Source organism: Mastigoproctus giganteus, chromosome 4 (assembly GCF_048544385.1).
Source record: "Mastigoproctus giganteus isolate SK-2022 chromosome 4, ASM4854438v1, whole genome shotgun sequence".
In the NCBI taxonomy this organism is placed as follows: domain Eukaryota; kingdom Metazoa; phylum Arthropoda; class Arachnida; order Uropygi; family Thelyphonidae; genus Mastigoproctus; species Mastigoproctus giganteus.
Genome location: NC_143578.1, coordinates 188,814,113 through 188,834,101, shown reverse-complemented (window position 1 = coordinate 188,834,101; position 19,989 = coordinate 188,814,113). Strand labels below are relative to the sequence as shown.

At 37.0% G+C, this 19,989-nt stretch overlaps 1 protein-coding gene across 1 annotated transcript in view; it reads left to right on the top strand.

Moving 5' to 3' along the window:
* The window catches only part of Sec20 (vesicle transport protein Sec20), an 89,887-nt gene extending 73,078 nt beyond the window's left edge, over positions 1-16,809 (top strand). Inside the window, exons 5-6 of the mRNA XM_090372432.1 lie at positions 6,061-6,182; positions 16,622-16,809. Coding sequence (XP_090228558.1) covers positions 6,061-6,182; positions 16,622-16,809 — 310 coding nt within the window. The remainder of the gene's footprint in view (positions 1-6,060; positions 6,183-16,621) is intronic.
* The last annotated feature ends 3,180 nt before the right edge of the window (positions 16,810-19,989 follow it).

Here is a 19,989-nt window from a genome sequence, read left to right as displayed (position 1 = left end):
TCTAAAAAAGTCAGTTAGTTTCTTTTGTTTCATTATCCCTCAAGCTTTTTGGGAGGCAATGGTACGAAATTTACGCAAAAGTAACACTTGCATAGCATCTGCTTCTTCTTGTACCTCAACCACTCAGTGCACTTTGACAACGTAGTTTCAGCTTCACAGTGGCTAATTATGTTTGTTGTTCCATCAGCAGTAGCTGTTTCTTCTTCTTCTTCTTCAGTTTCAGAATCATCCAAAATTGTCATCACTCTTTGCAAAATTTCATTGTTGTCTAAAATTTCACATCCAACATCCATTTTGTCCGTATCCAGCCAATCATTTACTTCCTCCATTGAAATATTTTTAAAACCAGGGGCATTCAAACATAACTGCAAAATTTCAGTTTCTTTTGGAATGGTTTCTGTATCACTTGAATATATTTCTGGTCACAACTTATTCGTTTCATACTCTCAATCACCCCTTAATCCATTGGTTGAATGAGAGATGTCGTGTTTGCTGGCAGAAAATGGCACTGATATTTTGCCATCGCTTTTTAAATCACATATGTGTATGGGATGAGTAGGCACATTGTCCATCAGTAGCATTGCATATTGTGGTAAACCTTTTGATGCCAAATGTGATCTTACACATGGTACAAATATTTTATGAAACCAATCATAAAATATATCTTTACTCATCCACATGTTGTTTTGTGAGAAATATTTAATTGGCAAAGCATTTAAATTAATATTTTTAAATGATCTAGGCTTTTTTGGTTTTCCTATAACAACCAAAGGCAATTTATGACTGCTGCTGGCATTAGCACGTACCATTATAGTGATGCGATCTTTTTGCATCTTATATCCTGGCGCCATACATTCAGCCATCGAGGCCAGTGTCTTTTGAGGTAGTGCCTTCCAGTTAAGGCCAGTCTGATCAAAGTTGTATATTTGGTCTTTAACCAAACTTCGATCAGCTATTTCCTTCTGTAGTTTTTCACAATAAACAGAAATTGCTGCACTATCTGCACTTAGCTTCTCACTTTGTATCGACAACTATCAAATACCATGGCAAAACTTAAATTGTCCAACCATCCAATGCTAGCCTTGAATGTAAGATCTCTGCCTAGTTTTTTATTGATTTCAATTATTATAGGTCTGGACAATGGAATTCTTTGGCTACGTTTTTGAACAAACCATTGAAATATTGCAGTATCCAGTTGTTCATTTTTAGCAAGCTTCATTGTTTTAAGACTTCTAACATTGCCATCAGTGGTTTCCATTTTCAACGTATGGTTTTCAGTTTTGTCTGAATCATTCTTTATATCATTTACTGTTGTTCTTCATATTCCATAAACTGATGCTATACTTGTAGCACTTTCACCTTTTCTTAGATGATTAATTATTTCAATTTTTTGTGATAATCCCAACATTACTCTTTTTACATTTCTCTGTCAATTCAATGGGTTTACTAAATAAAAATTATTAAAATATGAACCAAGAGGTTAAAGTACAGCCATATACAGTGAGTTGTAAATAAAGACTGAGTGACACATGGCACCACTATCACAATGCGTTATGGCATAGTGGGGTTAAGTGACGGTTAACAGAGACTAATGGTAAATAGGATGATGGACAATCAAAGTTCTACTGTATATTCTATTTAATATTCTATTTTTATAGTTTGGTTTAAATTCAAACCCTTGATTTTAAATTCAGAATGAGGACACAGATCCTCCATAAGAGAAAAACACAATAAGTTATCATTTCTCCAATTTTATGAATATTAACGGGTCTCAATTATGCAAGTTGTCTGTCCAACATGCTATTATTGGTTCCATTTTATTTGAAATCAATATCGATCTAGAGCATTTTGACAATTAATGACACATGATATCTTAGCTTATTGTAGACAAAAATTATTCTAAAGATTAATGAACATGGTTTATTCTGAAGCATAATTTTTATGCAGGATAGTACTACATCCCATGTTTTCAATAATGCCCTTCATTCACTCTTCATGGAAGAGTGAATTATCATTTGCCATTTTCCACAACCCTGGCCTAAGATTGTCTGATCTAACTCCAGTAGACTTTTGGTTGTGGGAATCTGAAACTGTTTTCAGATATTTCCCTTCAACTCTCTCAGCTTTGAAAGACAATCTGTTGGGAAGTAATGGAACAGGACCAGGGTATGTCTGCCAGGGGCAAAGGTTGATGACGTTGTAGAGCAGATATCATCTTTTAAGGGCACAAAAGGTGATATAGTTGTACACGTTGGCACTAACGATATCAAGAGTAGGAGACCGGCAGAATTGCTTAACAAGTACAGGTCACTGTTGAAAAAAAGCCTTGAAATAGGGTTGAATTTGAAAGTGTCTGCAATTCTGCCCAGGCACGATAGGAGGGAGTATATGATGAGAGCCTTGTCGATCAATTTGGCCCTGGAAAGATTGTGCAAGGCTCAAGGGGTAGAATTTTTTTCAGCCTGGACTGTACTTGTTAACAGGAGAGATTGCTTCTACAGGGATGGGATACACTTAAATAGAAAGGGTGCAAGAATATTTGCTGATGCTATCGAGGCAGTGTTAGGTGGGTCGAAAAACTGCTAGCTAGGGGGGGAGACAAAGAAGAATAGATTAACAGTAGCCACTGTCAGAGGTGAAAGTGATTCTTGCACTGCTTCTATTGGAATGAGCAGAAGCCTGAAAAACAAGATGCAGGATATTTCAGAGACTGCCGGGAGTCATTGCAGTACAAGTAAACACATGGGTTGTGTTAGGGTAGCTAAGAATAGAAATAGGTGCATGTATACTTGCGTGTACACCAATGCTAGGAGTTTAGTAAATAAATTTGATGAATTTGAGGTATTGTTCAAAACATCAAAGGCAGATATTGTTGGGATATCAGAGACGTGGTGTCACACAGACATAAGGAATGCAGAACTGGAATTTGGGGAGTACAACGTCTACAGAAAGGATAGACTGGATAGGAAGGGAGGAGGGGTTATGCTATTAGTTAAGAAATACATAAAATCCAAGGAAGTGAAGCCAGTCGACATCGCTGGGCAGTGCAGTGTTGAGTCAGTTTGGTGTGACATAAGCATTGGGAGATCAAAATTGAGAGTAGGAGTGTGCTATAGGCCTAATAACTCTGACGAGTATAATAAGAAACTGTACAGGGAAATAGAGTGGGCCAGTAAATCAGAGAGTCTTATAATGGGAGATTTTAATTTCCCAGATATTAACTGGAATTTGGGGGCTGGTCACTCGCACACTAGCAGGGCTTTTGTGGATTTATTGGATGATTGTTTTCTACATCAGCATGTTCGGGAGGCAACTAGAGGGAGTAATACTCTTGATTTGATTATCAGCAGTGATTCTTCATGCATTAAGAATCTGCAGATAAATGAACCACTAGGTGGCAGTGATCACAGTGTGCTGAAGTGGGATTTACTCAAAGAGGTAACTACCATTAGGGGCAAAGAGAAGGGTTATTGCTTTCGTAAAGGCGACTATGATGGACTGAGACAGTATTTAAATTCTATACAGTGGGACCAACTGATGTTACCAACAGCAAATGGAAAATGGGAAGCATTCAAAGAACTTATCTTGGAAGCTACTAGGCTTTACATACCAACTAAGAAATATTGTTCAAGGATTACGTCTAAATGGATGTCAGATGAATTGATCAGGCATATGGCAGAGAAGAAACATGCATGGGATACATACAAATTAACACATGACACAGAAGCCTATGATAGATACAAGTTGATCTGTAACCAAGTTACAAAGGAGGTTAGGCAGGCGAAGACAGATTACGAGAAATCTTTGGCAAGGGATGCAAAGAAAAACAGCAAAGAGTTCTTTACTTATGTAAACTCTAGAAGGAAGGGGATGAATCAGATTGGTCCACTTGATATCGATGGGTCAACTGTTGATGATCCTGCTCAGGTAGCTAACAAACTAAATGAATATTTTGCATCCACATTCATACACGAGGAGTTATTTAGCGAGCGAGGGGAAAGCCAGAGGTGTATTCAACTCTAGCAGTAAGCTAGAGAATCTTGTAATAACTGAGAGTAAAGTGGAGGAGAAATTGTTGAAGATAAACACAAGGAAGGCACCCGGGGTGGATGGGATCTATCCGGTTATATTAAAGGAGGCAGCAAAGGAAGTAAGCAAACCCTTAGCCATAATTATGAGAGCTTCCTTGGACTCAGGGGAGAGGTACCCACAGACTGGAGATGTGCAAATGTGACCCCAATTCACAAAGGAGGATCAAAGGCTGACACAAGTAATTATAGACCTGTGAGTTTAACTTCTGTTCCATGAAAATTAATGGAGGCACTAGTTAAAGCACTGTAGGATCATTTAGACAAGACTTCAGTTATAGCTCGGACACAGCATGGTTTTGTTAAGGGGAAATCTTGCCTGACCAATTTGATTGGATACTATGATGCAGTCACAGAGGAACTGGATGCAGGGAATAACTTTGATATTATATACTTGGATCTTAGAAAGGCTTTTGATACTGTTGCACATGGAAGACTGCTGCACAAATTGGAGCAGTGTGACACTGGAGGCAAATTGCTGCTGTGGATAAAGGGGTGGCTGAGGGGGAGAAGACAGAGAGTGGTAATCAATGGACACTGCTCGTCGTGGACTAATGTTATTAGTAGAGTCCCTCAGGGCTGGATCCATTATTGTTTTCTGTATTTATAAATGATATTGATGATGGCATATCAAGCTTAATGTCGAAGTTTGCAGACGATACAAAGGTAGGCAGGGTTGTCAAGGACACTACTGACACTATAATGCTGCAACAGGATCTGGAAATGTTGAGCAGATGGGTCGAGAGGTGGCAAATGAAGTTTAACATTGACAAATGTAAAGTACTACACATGGGAAACAGCAACCCCAGAGCAACGTATCAACTCTGTGGTACTACACTGACAGTGGTAGAGAATGAAAGGGACCTGGGGGTGGTTGTGCAGGCAGATATGAAGTTCTCTGAGCAGTGCAGACGGGCTGCAAGAGTAGCTCATGGTGTCTTGTCAATGATATATAGGAATTTTTCTAGCAGGGACAAGGAGGTGATCATTCCCTTGTATAAGGCAATGGTCAGGCCACACCTAGAGTACTGTATACAGGCCTGGAGGCCTCATTTCAAGAAGGATGTAGAGGTGCTGGAACGAGTACAGAGAAGGGCAACAAGATGAGTGAATGGAACAAAGGGGTGCTCTTACGAAGAAAGGCTTAAGTTTTGCAAATTACAGTGTCTGGAGACTAGGCACCAGCGAGGTGATCTGATAGAGGTGTATAAAGCCTTGAATGGTTTGAGCATGTTCAATGCTGATGGGATTCTTCCTCTCGCTCAGAATAATCACCTGAGAGGGCATAAATTCAAATTGAGGAAAGACAGATGTAGGATAGACGTGCGGAAATTTGCCTTTAGCCAGCGAGTGGTTGGTTAGTGGAACAGGCTTCCATCCCTTGTCGTGGAAGTTGATAGCCTAAATAAGTTTAAGGCTCAGCTGGACAGGTATTTTGAATGAGCAGAGGGGTGAAGTGGAAGAGGGTTTTTTTTTTTTTTTTTGGCTGATGCTGCATAAGCTTGCTTTCTTGCATCAAATGCCTATGCTAATGCTAACATTTTCTTCACTCTATTCTTTTCATCAATAAAGATTGGTGAAATTTTACTTTTGCGTGTGTGTGCTTTTTTTTTTTTTTTTTAATTAATCACACTTTGCACAACCTTCTAATAGTCAGGTTTTGAACTCTTGTTTTTTTTATTATTATTAAAAAAAGTTCATCTGATTACAATGAAAAAAGATTTTTATACAAGTTTGAGTTATTAATTTTTTATAGTGGAAACGGACTAACTACCCTTTACTTGCTTAACATAAAAGGAATGATAAGTTCAGTGACTTCATATTTTGGTTTAATCCAAGTGTTATTCTGTGTCCTGGCATCCACATTATTTAAAAGTTGTGGTGTTAGCAGAGCAATTTAATGTTTTTTGTAATAAAAGTAATATTATTTTTATAATATTCACATTTTTGTCACTACTTTATTAAAATATAGGATACGAGATGATAAAGAGGGTCTAGCAAGACAGTCATCTGCAATTTCAGATAATTTAGTTACAATTAGGAACATGCTATCTGATCAGGTTAAGCAAAGTGAGGACACTTTACAGACTTTGGGTAAGTTAATTTATACTTTTCGTATTTTACTGTATAAAAAATTGTCTGTTTCCCTTATTTTGTATTGAGGAAGTAGTAAGACCACATGAATACTGTTATTATTTATCGTAAAAGATTGCAAACATTTTATTCTTTTTAAAACTTCTCATGAAATACAATATTCTGTTATAAGATATTTAGGGATATTTTAAATAAATTGCACATAAAATAAACAGATTGTTTTATTCACAACTGATTTAATGCATTCATTATTTCTAAGTAATTTTTATTTACTAGTAATTCTTTCATCCATGACAGCAAAAAATAATAAATTGTTAAACTGGGGACAGTCTTTTCCATGTATTTGATGGCCAGCAAAGTTTCAGTACTAAAGATAGAACCATCTTTCTTAACCACTGATCTATATTCTTATTTCTTTCATAGAAATAAGAAAATAATTATTTATGTTAACCATAGAAAAGTACTGTTTATAAAATTGACAGAGACCTTGTTTTATATTTCATTTCATCTGCTGGTTACTATTTAAACAATTCACACATCTGATTTCTCGTCATAATGGATCTGCATTTTTACTGACCTATGATCAGTTGTTAGAACAGCCATGAAATTTATGAAACAATAGCATTAATAGAGGTTTAAATTCTTGTATATTGATATTGCATGTAGTTTTAAATTTTTTACAGATTTCCTAGAAATGTGGGGGATGGACCCAGAAACTTCCTCCACATAACTGTAGACAGTTTATAATAATGTTTAAACTAAACCTAATTTTTAAACACATTTGTGTATAAAGTGTTTATACTCGGTGGAATTTAAAAATTCCACCGAGCCCACTGCCACAGGAACTCACTACCCCACATTCATTCTGAAACTCATTGTCACGAGCCCATGAATTTTGCAGATTGTTATGTTTTGTGTGAAATGAATAATTATTATTAGTGGAGAAACAATGGCCCTCTTCAGGGCCACAAAATATCGATAAAAGGAATTAGATTGTTCTATTTAACTCTTAGCAACTCTTCCACATTTATCTGTATTGTAGTTTAAAAAAAAAAAATTATCATTGAAAAACTTGTGAATAATTTTTAAATAAATTTAATTAATTAATTAATTTTTTTTTTTTCAATATTTATGATTGAATTCCTTTTCTAATTATTATATTACATTACATGATTATCCATTTTATTTTTTGATATGAATTGTTAAAAACGTTTTATATGAAATTAATTTACACTTATGTTTATTTTCAATATGGTTATAACCCCCCCCCCCCCAAATCCACTTTACTAGTTAATAATTTTCACATGGACTGCAAATAGAAAGAAGAAGATGCACAATATATTTTTTATCCTCTACTGGGGCTGGAAACACTGGTGTCTTCTCTTATTCTGACAACTCAAGTCGGTAGTGTCAAGGACACTACCGACACTATGCTGCTGCAACAGGATCTGGAAAGGTTGAGCAGATGGGCTGAGAGGTGGCAAATGAAGTTTAACATTGACAAATGTAAAGTACTACACATGGGAAACAGCAACCCCAGAGCAACGTATCAACTCTGTGGTACTACACTGACAGTGGTAGAGAATGAAATGGACTTGGGGGTGGTTGTGCAGGCAGATATGAAGTTCTCTGAGCAGTGCAGACGGGCTGCAAGAGTAGCTCATGGAGTATTGTCAATGATATACAGGAATTTTTCCAGCAGGGATAAGGAGGTGATTATTCCATTGTATAAGGCGATGGTCAGGCCACACCTAGAGTACTGTATACAGGTCTGGAGGCCTCATTTCAAGAAGGATGTAGAGCTGCTGGAACGAGTACAGAGAAGGGCAACAAGATTAGTGAATGGAACAAAGGGGTGCTCTTACGAAGAAAGGCTTAAGTTTTGCAAATTACAGTGTCTGGAGACTAGGCACCAGCGAGGTGATCTGATAGAGGTGTATAAAGCCTTGAATGGTTTAAGCATGCTCAATGCTGATGGGATTCTTCCTCTAGCTCAGAAAAATCACCTGAGAGGGCATAAATTCAAATTGAGGAAAGACAGATGTAGGATAGACGTGCGGAAATTTGCCTTTAGCCAGCGAGTGGTTGGTTGGTGGAACAGACTTCCATCCCTTGTGGTGGAGGTTGACAGCCTAAATAAGTTTAAGGCTCAGCTGGACAGGTATTTTGAACGAACAGAGGGGTGAAGTGGAAGTGGGTTTTTTTTTTTTTTTTTTTTTTTGGCTGATGCTGCATAAGCTTGCTTTCTTGCATCAAATGCCTCTGCTAATGCTAACTCTCAAGAATATTTTTATGCTTGATTAGGGTGGCACCACATAATACTAGTACACAAAAAAATAATATTTATTACGAAAGCAGGGGTTGTAAGTGTGTGTGTATATACACACATGCGCATTAGTAGTGAAAAATAAAAGCAGCATCAGCCAAAAAATAAAATAAAAAAAATAAAATCTTCCCATTTTATCCATCCATTCCATCCAATTGGCTAGTTCTTCCTTGAATTTGTTGAAGCATCAAATTCCACAACAACAGATGGATGTTTGTTCCTGCAATCAATGACCCGCTAGCTAAAGGCAAACTTATGTACATCTATTCTGCAACTGTCGTTCCTCAATTTGAATTTGTGTCCCCCCTCATGTGCATAGTCTGAGCAAGAGGAAGAATCCCATCAGTTGAGCTTTCTCAATCCATTCATATCCTTAAATGCCTCAATCAGACCAAAGAAGCTTTTCTTGGTAAGAGCACCCTTTTGCTCCACTCGCCAATCTCTTTGCCCTTCTCTGTACTTGTTCCAGCAGCTCTACATTCCTAAAATGTCACCCCCAATATCAGTACTCAAGATGTGGCCTGACCCATTGCCTTATACAATGGGATAATCACCTCCTTATCCCTGCTAGCAAAATTCCTGTATATTATTGACAAAACCCCCCATGAGCTGTCCTGGTAGCATGTCTGCACTGCTCACAGAACTTCATATCTGACTGTACAATTATCCCCACGTCTTTTACATTTTCCACTACCCCGAGTGTAGTAACACATAGTTTGTAACTACACTCAGGGTAGTGGAAACACTCTGCACTCTGGGGTACTATACTCTAGGGTTACTGCTACCCATATACAGTACTTTGCATTTATCAATGTTAAACTTCAATTGCCATTTCTCAGCCCATCTGCTTTCTAGATCCTGTTGCAATAGCATACCATCATTACTGCCATTAACCACCAGCCAACCTTCGTATCATATACAAACTTGGACATTAAGCATAATATACCTTCATCAGTATCATTAATAAATATAGAAAACAACAATGGCCACAGCACTAAACCCTGGGGACTACACCAATAACATTAGTCCATGAAGAGCAGTGTCCATTGACTCTGTGTTCTCCCACTCAGCCATCCTTTTATCCATAACAGTAACTTGCCCTTAATGTTGCAATGTTCCAGTTTGAACAGCAGTCTTTTCTATGCACCATATTAAATGTTTTCCTGAAATCCAAGTATATGATATCAGAACTATTTGTTTGCATTCAGTTCCTTTGTGACCACATCATAGTATCCAATCAGATTGGTCAGACAAAATGTCCCCTTAACAAACCTGTGCTGTGTCTGAAGTATAATTGCAGCCTTGTATAGATGATCCTGCATTATTTCTGTAACCAGTGCCTCAATTATTTTCCCTGGAACAGAAGTGAAACTAAGAGGTCTGTAATTACTCGTGACACCCTCTGTTCCTCCTTTGTGAATTGAGGGTATGTTTGCACATCTCCAGTCTGCGGGGACCTCCCCTGAATCCAAGGATGCTGTGCTCATAATTATGGCTAATGGTTTGTTTACTTCCTTTGTTACATCCCTTAATATAATTGGATAGATCCCAGGTGTCTTTCTCATGTTTAACTTCAATTTCTCTTCCACTTTTCTCTCAGTTATTACAAAATCATTTAGCTCCCCAGTAGAGTTTTATAAACTTCTCTTATCCACTTCCCTAAAGAATTCCATGTGTGAATGTAGATGCAAAATACTCATTCAGTTTGTCATCAGTATTAAGTGGACCAATTTGTTTCATCCCCTTCCTTCTAGTGTCTGCTTAAGTAAGGAAGTCTGCTATTTTTCTTCAACGACTTCTTGTAGTCTGCTTTTGCTTGCCTTGACTACCTTTGACTTGATTACAGACTAGTTTATATCTACCATAGGCTTTTGTGTCACCTGATAATTTATATGCATCCCATGCATTTTTCTTCTCTGCTGAGTCTCATTAGTTCATCTTACATCCATTTTGGTCTATACCTCCAAAGGGTATTTCTTAGTTGGTACAAAAAGCCTAGTAGCTTCTATGATTAATTCCTTGAATGCTTCCCATTTAGAATTTACTGATGGTAACATCATCAGTTGGTTCCAATGTACAGAATCTAAAAAAAACTCTCTTAGACCACTGTAGTTACATTTAAGTAAATCCCACATCAATACATTGTGTTCACTGCCACCTAGTTGTTTCATATTATTATGCAATAAACTCTTTAAAATCTGGTACCCTTGGGATTGAGAGTTACCAGATTATAAAATTTTTCTGATTTAGAGAGGTAGATCTAATGGTGGAGCAGTTTTCTAGAAACACATAGCAGTGAATATTACACATTAACAACCAAACTTATTTAAATCTATAAATTTATGATGACTGAAAACTATTGGTTACAAATGTAAATAGTAGTTCAGTTTGTTAAATTTAAACTTCTTTTTTCCTCATTAAGCATTCTGCTTGTTAGGTTTAGAATAGATCATATCTCCGTCTTATTGTTGAAGTATTCTTATTGGTCTTCCTCAATTTCATTTGCTTGTGGGTTGCCAGCTGTTTAATATACTCTGTTACATTGAAATTGCAGCACCCTGAAGGAACAGAAATACAGAGAGTAATGATAGCGGAGTTAAGGAACACATGATAAAAGTTATAGATGCTAGTGTGTGTGTGTGTGTGTGTGTGTGCGTGTAGACATCTAATGACACAAAATGATGCTTGCAGTGGACAGATCAATGTACTATAAATCCACCACAGTTGTGGATACATTGAGCAAGCTTCGTGGGATTGAATCATAGTGGTGTCGAATAGCCTCCTGGTCCTACAGAACATCTGGGATGTGTGCTGACTCTGTAGATGGCATCCCTCATGGCCCACGCATGCTCAATCGAGGAGAAATCTGAGGACCTGGCTGGCCAAGACGGTACATCCATGTCATGGAGACACTCTGAGGAAACTCATAGTGAACATAATGACAACTGATTATCAAAACTGATTGTTTCTCAAAACACATGCAGTATGGTGTTCAACAGTGACTCTAAGTGGGTGCCCATTAGTATGATCATTGGGCCAGAAACAGAAATGGGATTCACTGCCGAAGATCACTTGATGCAACAGAAATGGGATTCATTGCTGAAGATCACTTGATGCTATCCATCAGGTGATCCCAGTTTGTATCCCAGTTGGCCCATGCATGGCACCACTTCCAGACGCTGTTAACTGTGGCAGTGATCTGGGCTTATCGACATAATGGCAAGTATGCCCAACAGCCCTCTTTGCCGTGCACTGGTTTAATTGGTGACAGCAAGCTGATGTCATAATTTGTTGGATGATAGTCAGAATGGCTACAGGTGCATTGTAAACCTGTTGCTGGATAAGATTATTCTCCCATTTTGTAATCCTCCTGTCATGCCCACTATCCATTCGATTAGCAGTTATACCTTTCTATGGCCACTGCAGCAATATATGTGATGCATTCCATTATGTGATGAAGTGACCATCCAGCCTCTCCAAAGTCGATAATCTGCCTTCTGTCAAAGTTGCTGATGTTAGTGTCAAACTTGCCATCTTGTCATTCTCTACAATCTCCTTGCACTCTGAAGTTGGTTCTTGCAAGGCGGAAGCCTGTTAAATGCATCACACATTGCTTTTAAACTCTATGATCTCAATGTTAATTTTTATATTAGTCCAGGCTTCTGCCCAATTGATCCCATATTTTACTCATTTATATATCTCGGTGCAACTCATCTACCTGCTGATTTTCAAGCACTTCCAGTCATTACTTCTGGGTGCTGCAATTGTAGTGTCAGAGTGTACTTATGTACACTTGTTATTCTCCATCCTATCTATATATTCTTCCCATCCTTTTTTCTGGATTACTTATTAATAGATTTTTTCTATGTTGCTTTCTAGTTTCTTCAGTTTTAGCTTTATCTCTTAATGTTTTATTATTTTTCCTTAATGTTTTCATTCATGTAGTTTCATTTATTTGTTTTATTTCTGCTGTTTTATCTCTTGCCAGCTGCATACATTATTATAGGTTTTACCATACTTTTATATACATCATTACCCTGCATAGCACTGATAGTTGTACCGAAACTGTTCTATGTTATGTTAAACTGTGCTGATTGAGGTATAATTATAATGGGTTTTAACTGAATGCGTACCAGAGAAATAGTCTATAAACAAATTATAATAAATCTATAAACAATTTGTGCTTGATAGCCAATTAAAAGGAATTGTAATAAAATATATTGCCTAAAAATTAAGGTAACATCATGAAAAATGAGAAAGAAAGCTTTATTGTTTATTTTGGTATTTCAATAATGAAGTCTGAAGTCTCTTCTTTTTCTCGCCATATCTTGATGCTACGTTCAACATTCGGATCTTCATTTCATAATTGCCTCGCAGGCCATGTCAACCCCCCCCCCCCCCCCCGAAAAACTTTCTCCAATTCTTCTGTTGAAAATTCTTTTGGTGCCACTTCAGAATTGTTTTCCTCTTCTTCATATGCAGTTTGCTCATCAATTTCAAGGAGAGTTGCATCATCTAAGTCATTTGCATGTGAGTCACTGCAGTCACATACATTGACAGTGTCCAAAGTAGGCGCCTCCGTAGCCAGGTGGGAAGGAGCAGCAGTGCGTAGCACACGCTTCTTGATTAGACCGGGGTTCGAGCCCGTCACCACCAAATACGGAGGATGCAGAAAGGTCAGGGAATGATCACCGCATATTACCGGAGCAATATGGCCTTAGTTGCTAATGCTCCTAAAAACCAAACAACAACAACAGTGTCCAAAGTTTAGAATCCCAAATCTTTGCCAATATTCACAATGTCGTTGGCAGTTGTCTGAACTTGCGAATCAAAACCAGTGAAATCATTTGCCAAATGGGACAAAACATGCTGCCAAACAGAATGCATGTTGTTGGCAGTGATTTCTAGCCATGATGCAGATATATTTTCGATCATATTTAAAGAGGTAAAAAATAAATTGTAAAATGAAAAGCTATCACGTCAGGATGGAATTAAGAATACTGAACTCTGTTGCACATTGCCACTGATTGCATGAGGGGAGCTATTGGCACATGTGCATATGAGACAACAGAGTTGGCACCACAGCATATATGTATGTGTACCTAGGCTATTGAATTTAATTAAGTTTAAGTTGAAAATTTACTGTACATAAATTTTATGTACAGTAAATTTTCAACTTAAACTTAATTTAAAACAGTGTTATAGTGAAACTGGTGCTGTTTAAAGCCGTGCTAAGCAAGGCATTGCTGTATTTTAACTTTAGCTTCCTGATTAATACTTGGATTGTCTTAATTTATATTATTTAACTCTTGTGACATATGCTTCTGCTTCTTGAGTTATTCCTAAACTATTGCTCCGAGATAGTTAAACTAATTCTAATTTTTACTTTAGCAGTTCTTTTACTGTTGTTAACCTCTTTGAGTTTCTGTGTGGCTACTTAGTAGTGGCAAATGATGCAAGGGAGCAAGCTTATACAGAACCCCCCCCCAATGTCTAGATGATGCATTGCAGGATCATCTAGACAAGACTGCAGCAATAATTCAAACACAGCATGGGTTTGTTAAGGGAAAGTCTTGTCTGACAAATTTGATTGGTTATTATGATGTGGTCACAAAGGAACTGGATGCAAAAAATAATTTTGATATCATATACTTGGATTTCAGGAAAGCTTTTGACACTGTTGCGCATGGAAGACTATTGTACAAATTGGAGCAGAATGGTATTAAGGGTAAGTTGCTACAATGGATAAAAGGATGGTTAAGTGGGAGAAGACAGAGGGTGGTAATCAATGGGTGCTGCTCTTCGTGGACTAATGTTATTAGTGGAGTCCCACAGGGTTCGGTGTTGGGTCCACTGTTGTTTTGTGTATTTATCAATGATATTGATGAAGGTATATCAGGCTTAATGTCGAAGTTTGCAGATGACACAAAGGTTGGAAGGGTTGTTAATGACAGTAATGGCAGTGTTCTACTGCAACAGGATCTAGATAATTTGGGCAGATGGGCTAAGAAGTGGCAACTGAAGTTCAACCTTGACAAATGCAAAGTACTGCATATGGGTAGAAGTAACCCCAGAGAAACGTACCAACTGTGTGGTACTACGCTTAAGGTGGTAGAAAATGAAAAAGACCTGGGAGTAATTGTGCAGTCAGATATGAAGTTTTCTGAGCAGTGCAGACAGGCTGCTAGGGCGGGTCATGGGGTTTTGTCAATGATATATAGGAATTTTGCTAGCAGGGAAAAGGAGGTGATTGTCCCTCTGTATAAGGCAATGGTCAGGCCACGCCTTGAGTACTGCGTACAGGTCTGGAGGCCTCATTTTAGGAAGGATGTAGATTTGCTTGAGCGTGTACAGAGAAGAGCAACACCATTGGTGAGGGGAATGAAGGGATTCTCTTACCAAGAGAGGCTTAAGTTCTGCAAATTGCAGTGGCTGGAGACTAGGCACCTGCGCGGTGATCTGATTGAGGTCTATAAGGCCTTGAATGGGTTGAGCACGCTGAATTCTGATGGGATCCTTCCACTTGTTCAGATTACGAACCTACGGGGACATAAGTTCAAATTAAGAAAGGACAGATGTAGAATAGATGTGCGGAAATTTGCCTTTAGCCAGCGGGTGGTTAATTGCTGGAACAAACTTCCATCTGTCGTTGTAGAAGTTGATAGGTTAAATAAATTTAAGGAGGAACTGGACAGGCATTTGGAGGGAATGGTGTGTTTTTTTTTTTTTTTTTTTTTTGGCTGATGCTGCATAAGCTCCTACACTTGCTTTCTTGCATCATGTGCCACTACTACTACTACTACTACTACTTTGACAACACCAGGTGAAAGTTTGTTCCAATGTTCAATTACTCTCTAGCTGAGAGGAAATTTTCAAACATCTATCCTGCAATCATCCTTTTTCAGTTTAAATATGTGTCTCAATAAGTATTTTGCCTAAGGAAGCTACAAATCCTTCAATAAGGTCACCTCACGAGCTTCCAGGTACTGCAATTTGCAGAGCTGAAGTCTCTCTTTGTGATCTGTGGTAATCCCAGAACTTTGTATCAGACTATACAGTTACCCAGATCTTTCCTCCCCTCTCCATTCTCCATCAACTTGACCATAGAACCACACATTTGGAATATCATCAGCAGTTATGCCATTCATATCAGTGGGCCAATGTGATTCATCCCTTTCCTTCTAGTGTTAGTATAAACAAAGATTTCTTTGCATTCTTAGCCAAAGACTTTCTCATAATCTGCCTTAGCTTGCCTTAACCCCCTTTAGTGACTTGATTGCGGATTAGTTTATATTTACTCTAAGTGTCTGTATCCCCTTATAATTTATGAACATCCTATACATTTTTCTTCTCTGCTACTATTTTCATCATTTCACATATCTATTTCCATAAAGTCCAAAAAATCCGTTTTGGACTTTATGGAAGTAGATACCTACATGAGGAAGTATCACATGGGTAGTTCATTTGTTTTGATCGGTTCAGCAAAAAAACTTGGGGCTTCCTTGCACCATACGACTAATATTAATCATACACTTGCCAACTGACTTCACAGACCGTGCCTTCTTTGAAGTTGGAGATATACTCTTCTTTCACTACAAACTTTGTTTTGATCCAGGACTCATCTCCAGTGGTTTCTGATTGTAATTTGTCTCTCTTCAAGGACAATAACAAATACAGTACCAATAGTCACATCAGTTATTGGTGTTGATGGGCATCCTGAAATAGGGTCATATTCTGTGCTGGTTCTTCAATCTTTGAACAATTTAAGTCATCTAAATACTGCAAATTCCCCATGGGTTTTTGAAAAAATTTAATGTTTCTGTTAGCACTTCATTCAGTAAGATGGAATTTCACATTGGCTTGCTTTCATACATAATAATTTGTTTATGGGTATTTCCTTGTTTTAATTTGCGGTTTCTCAAGAAATTGTGGAGCTGCAGACAAAAAATTATGTTAGGAGTAACTTATAGGTTTGTGTGTATATAATTTTCATTAATAATCATTGTACATTATGCCTTACAAAATTAGGCAAAAAGTTAAAAATTAACTGAAAGCATTTTTGTTATTAATTATTTATTGACTACTATTATTGTTTTCATTTATTTTATTTCAGTGAGTTCTTCGGGTACAGTTGGTGACACACATGAGGAGTTCAAAAACATGGGCAGTGTAATACAGCAGTCTCGTAAACTTTTGACAAAATTTAATCGTAGGGAGTTAACAAATAAAGTTCTTATTTTCTTAGCTATTGCTTTTTTTTTTGCTTGTGTTCTATATGTTATGAAAAAAAGACTTTTCTAGTAATAAATTGATGTGTTGATTCTTACAAATAATGTATACATTTATCTTAATGTATCACCTGTTATGAATATTCAGAACAACTAAATCTAGTCTTAAGGTTTTAACTGATTTTTGGCAGTTTAGGTTATTCAGAAAATGATATTGCAGTGATGTTATTTTCAGTTAATTCCATCAGTATTAAAATAAGCATGATTTTTTTTTTTTTTTTTTACCTAAAAAGCATAATAGCTAATTATAATGTTACATATCAAAATATAATTTGGGCTCAGTATAAATTTCATCTAATGATGCAGCTTATTTGGTAGTTAGAAGAATTAAACTGTGCAATCTGTGTTATCAGAGACTTGCTTAAAAGTGAGAATAATACCACTATATCATTAAAATATGCATATTTGAAATTGTTTCTTTATTTTACTCTGAATGTGTTTGTTCCCCCCCATATGAGGAAATATGTTGTTTGAATTATATAATAGACCCTACCCCTCATTTAAGTGGCCTCCATAGCCGAGTGGTCAGGAGAAGGAGTGCAGTAGCACACGCTCTTTGAGTAGACCAGGGTTCAAGCCCCTGACTACTAAATACAGTCGATCTGCCAACCTGCACTCGATCAGTGTAGCAGATTATGGTCCATTTTCCTCAACATGAATTATTGAGGAGGCTTCCATCCTGCAGTGGATTGATAATGGCTGCAGTTTACCTCACCCCTCCTTTATAAAATGTTTTGAGAACCTTTCGAGTGATTTAGCGCCCAGATTTGTATTAATTTATTGGTTTACTTGGTATACATTTGTAAAGCTGAACAGTCATATTGTGCAAAAATGCATATGTATTTATTATGCATGCATATACAAGTACAGTAGAACCCAGATAAGAAGTTTTTTAAGGGTCTGGAGGTTTAGAACTTCTTATGTGGGAAAACTTCTTAGAAGGGAAAATGACCTAAGGGTATGAAATATTAATTACACAAATAAAAATGAAAAGATACACATACATAAGTTAAAGATAATTTCTAAGTACTATTTCAGAATTTATAAATATTTTTCTCTGCCTATGGGAAACATTTTTAAACTGAGGATTGCTTCGGTCATTAAACTCATTACCAAGTTGGAAGAATGAGCTCCTTTGGAGTTTAAACATACCTTAAAAGGTCACAATTACAGTAATCTACTAAGTAATTCAGAACTGTTCACAACCATCAGAACTTAACGAGGTCTACATATCCAATTATGGATATTGATGAAAACAATTGCAATATGTCACTTCCATTATATCAAAATGTTTCTACTAAAAATGTTTTAGTGCAGAAAGCCTCAGACTACAGAAAATTCACTAATCGAACAAGTTAGTATCATTTTAGTTTGTAGTAAACCACCGAAGTAAATGAGATGGCATCAATTTTGTTGTATCTCATATTTTGAATGCATTCACAACAAGCTGCCCTGATATTGGACTACCTCGAATAAGTAAAGCTCCGACAATGGATTTTTGAATAGGCAACACTCGCCAATGGATTCTCGGCAGATACCATCACCCTACAACCCCTTGGTGGTGGTAAATGCTGAGAATAAGTAATATTTGTCTTCTCCATTGGCGAAGCGTTGATTATTGGAGGTAGTGCAATATCAGGGCAACTCGTTGTGAAGGCATTCACAATATGAGACATAGGTACAGTGGGGCTTCAACTTACGATGACATCCGATATTCTCAGAAAACGATATACCTTCCATATGATTTCTTATTTTAAGGACCAATGATATTTGCAGGTACCGATGGCTTTCCGATATAGCTGGAACAATATCTGCTGGGTGGAAATTTTCAGACACGAGGCGACGGGAACATCACTTGTACGATTGTTCTCAACAAATTAGCTTTTTTTTTTTTGTTCAACAACGTTATTTGTTCAGCATGTGGCACATGGAACATCACTTGTACAAGATTGTTTCAGATCTAACACGATCTGAAACTTAAAGCTCCATCAACCAGTGGCAGTGCTGTGCATTTTGAAAACTTTAAAGCCAGCAGAGACTGGTTTGAGCACTTCAAAAAAGGGCAAATATCAAAAGTGTTCAAAGGCATGAGGCAGCATTCAGTGCTGATTTAAAAAAAAAAAAAAAAAATTTTCTCACATGCTAATTTAATTGCAGTACAGTGACTTGTTCCGTAGTTCCGAGATCAACATTTAAAAAAATTATCAAGTATATTGCTTGTAATATTTGCGTTATATGCATTTATCTGAAGTCTAGTCATCACTCAGTACCGTATTAGACATTGTGCAAAACGGACAGTTTACTTGAACATTGTATCATAATTAATGCAACCAACGCAGTTACATTTCCGAAGAGTTAATAATGGCCGATAAGAATGAAAAAGCAACAGCGTCTGGGCACAGTACGAAGACTCTAAATGTAAGAAAAAGACTGCATTTGAAAATCAAATTAGATGTTTTGAAGCAAATCGATTCCGGACAAAGACAAGTGGATGTGTGCCATAATTTAGGACTTGCAAGTTTAACTGTAAGAACAATTATAAAAAAAAATAAAGAACTGGCTATTAGGATTGAAATGGAAAGACTTTAACTAATTTTATTGAAGATAATATCCAATGCAGAATTCAGTTAAGTTAAATATTATTAAAAAGAGAGAGAGAGATTAGCCAATATGATGATCTGAAGAAAACTCACCTAAAAAAAAAAAAGATGTGGAACCATTTAAAACTAGTAAGGGCTGGTTGAATAGATTTAAAATCCAGGGAGAAGCCACAATTGCAGGAGGAGCCGAAACTTTCAAAAAAGAACTTGTTAAAATTATTGAAGAGGGGTATTATGTGTTATACTTCTCAACAAGTTTTTAACATAAATGAAGCAGGACTTTTTTGGAAACCAGTGCCTAAAAGAAGTTTCATATTGAAAGAAGAAAAAAACATGCCAGATTTCAAAGTGGCGAAGGATTGGTTGACTTTATTGTTGGGTGGTAACGCTGCGGGGGATTTAAAATGAATGCCCTTTTATTTTATTTGGAAGAGGGCCAAAGTTCAAACCAAAATCGACACATTTTTAATGATTAAATTCATCAATTAAATTAAATCAATTTAGATCAATTAAATTCACAATTTTAATTGGAATTTTAAGTTTAATTTTGATACGTAAGTAGTTACCACATAATTATATACATATGTAATGCA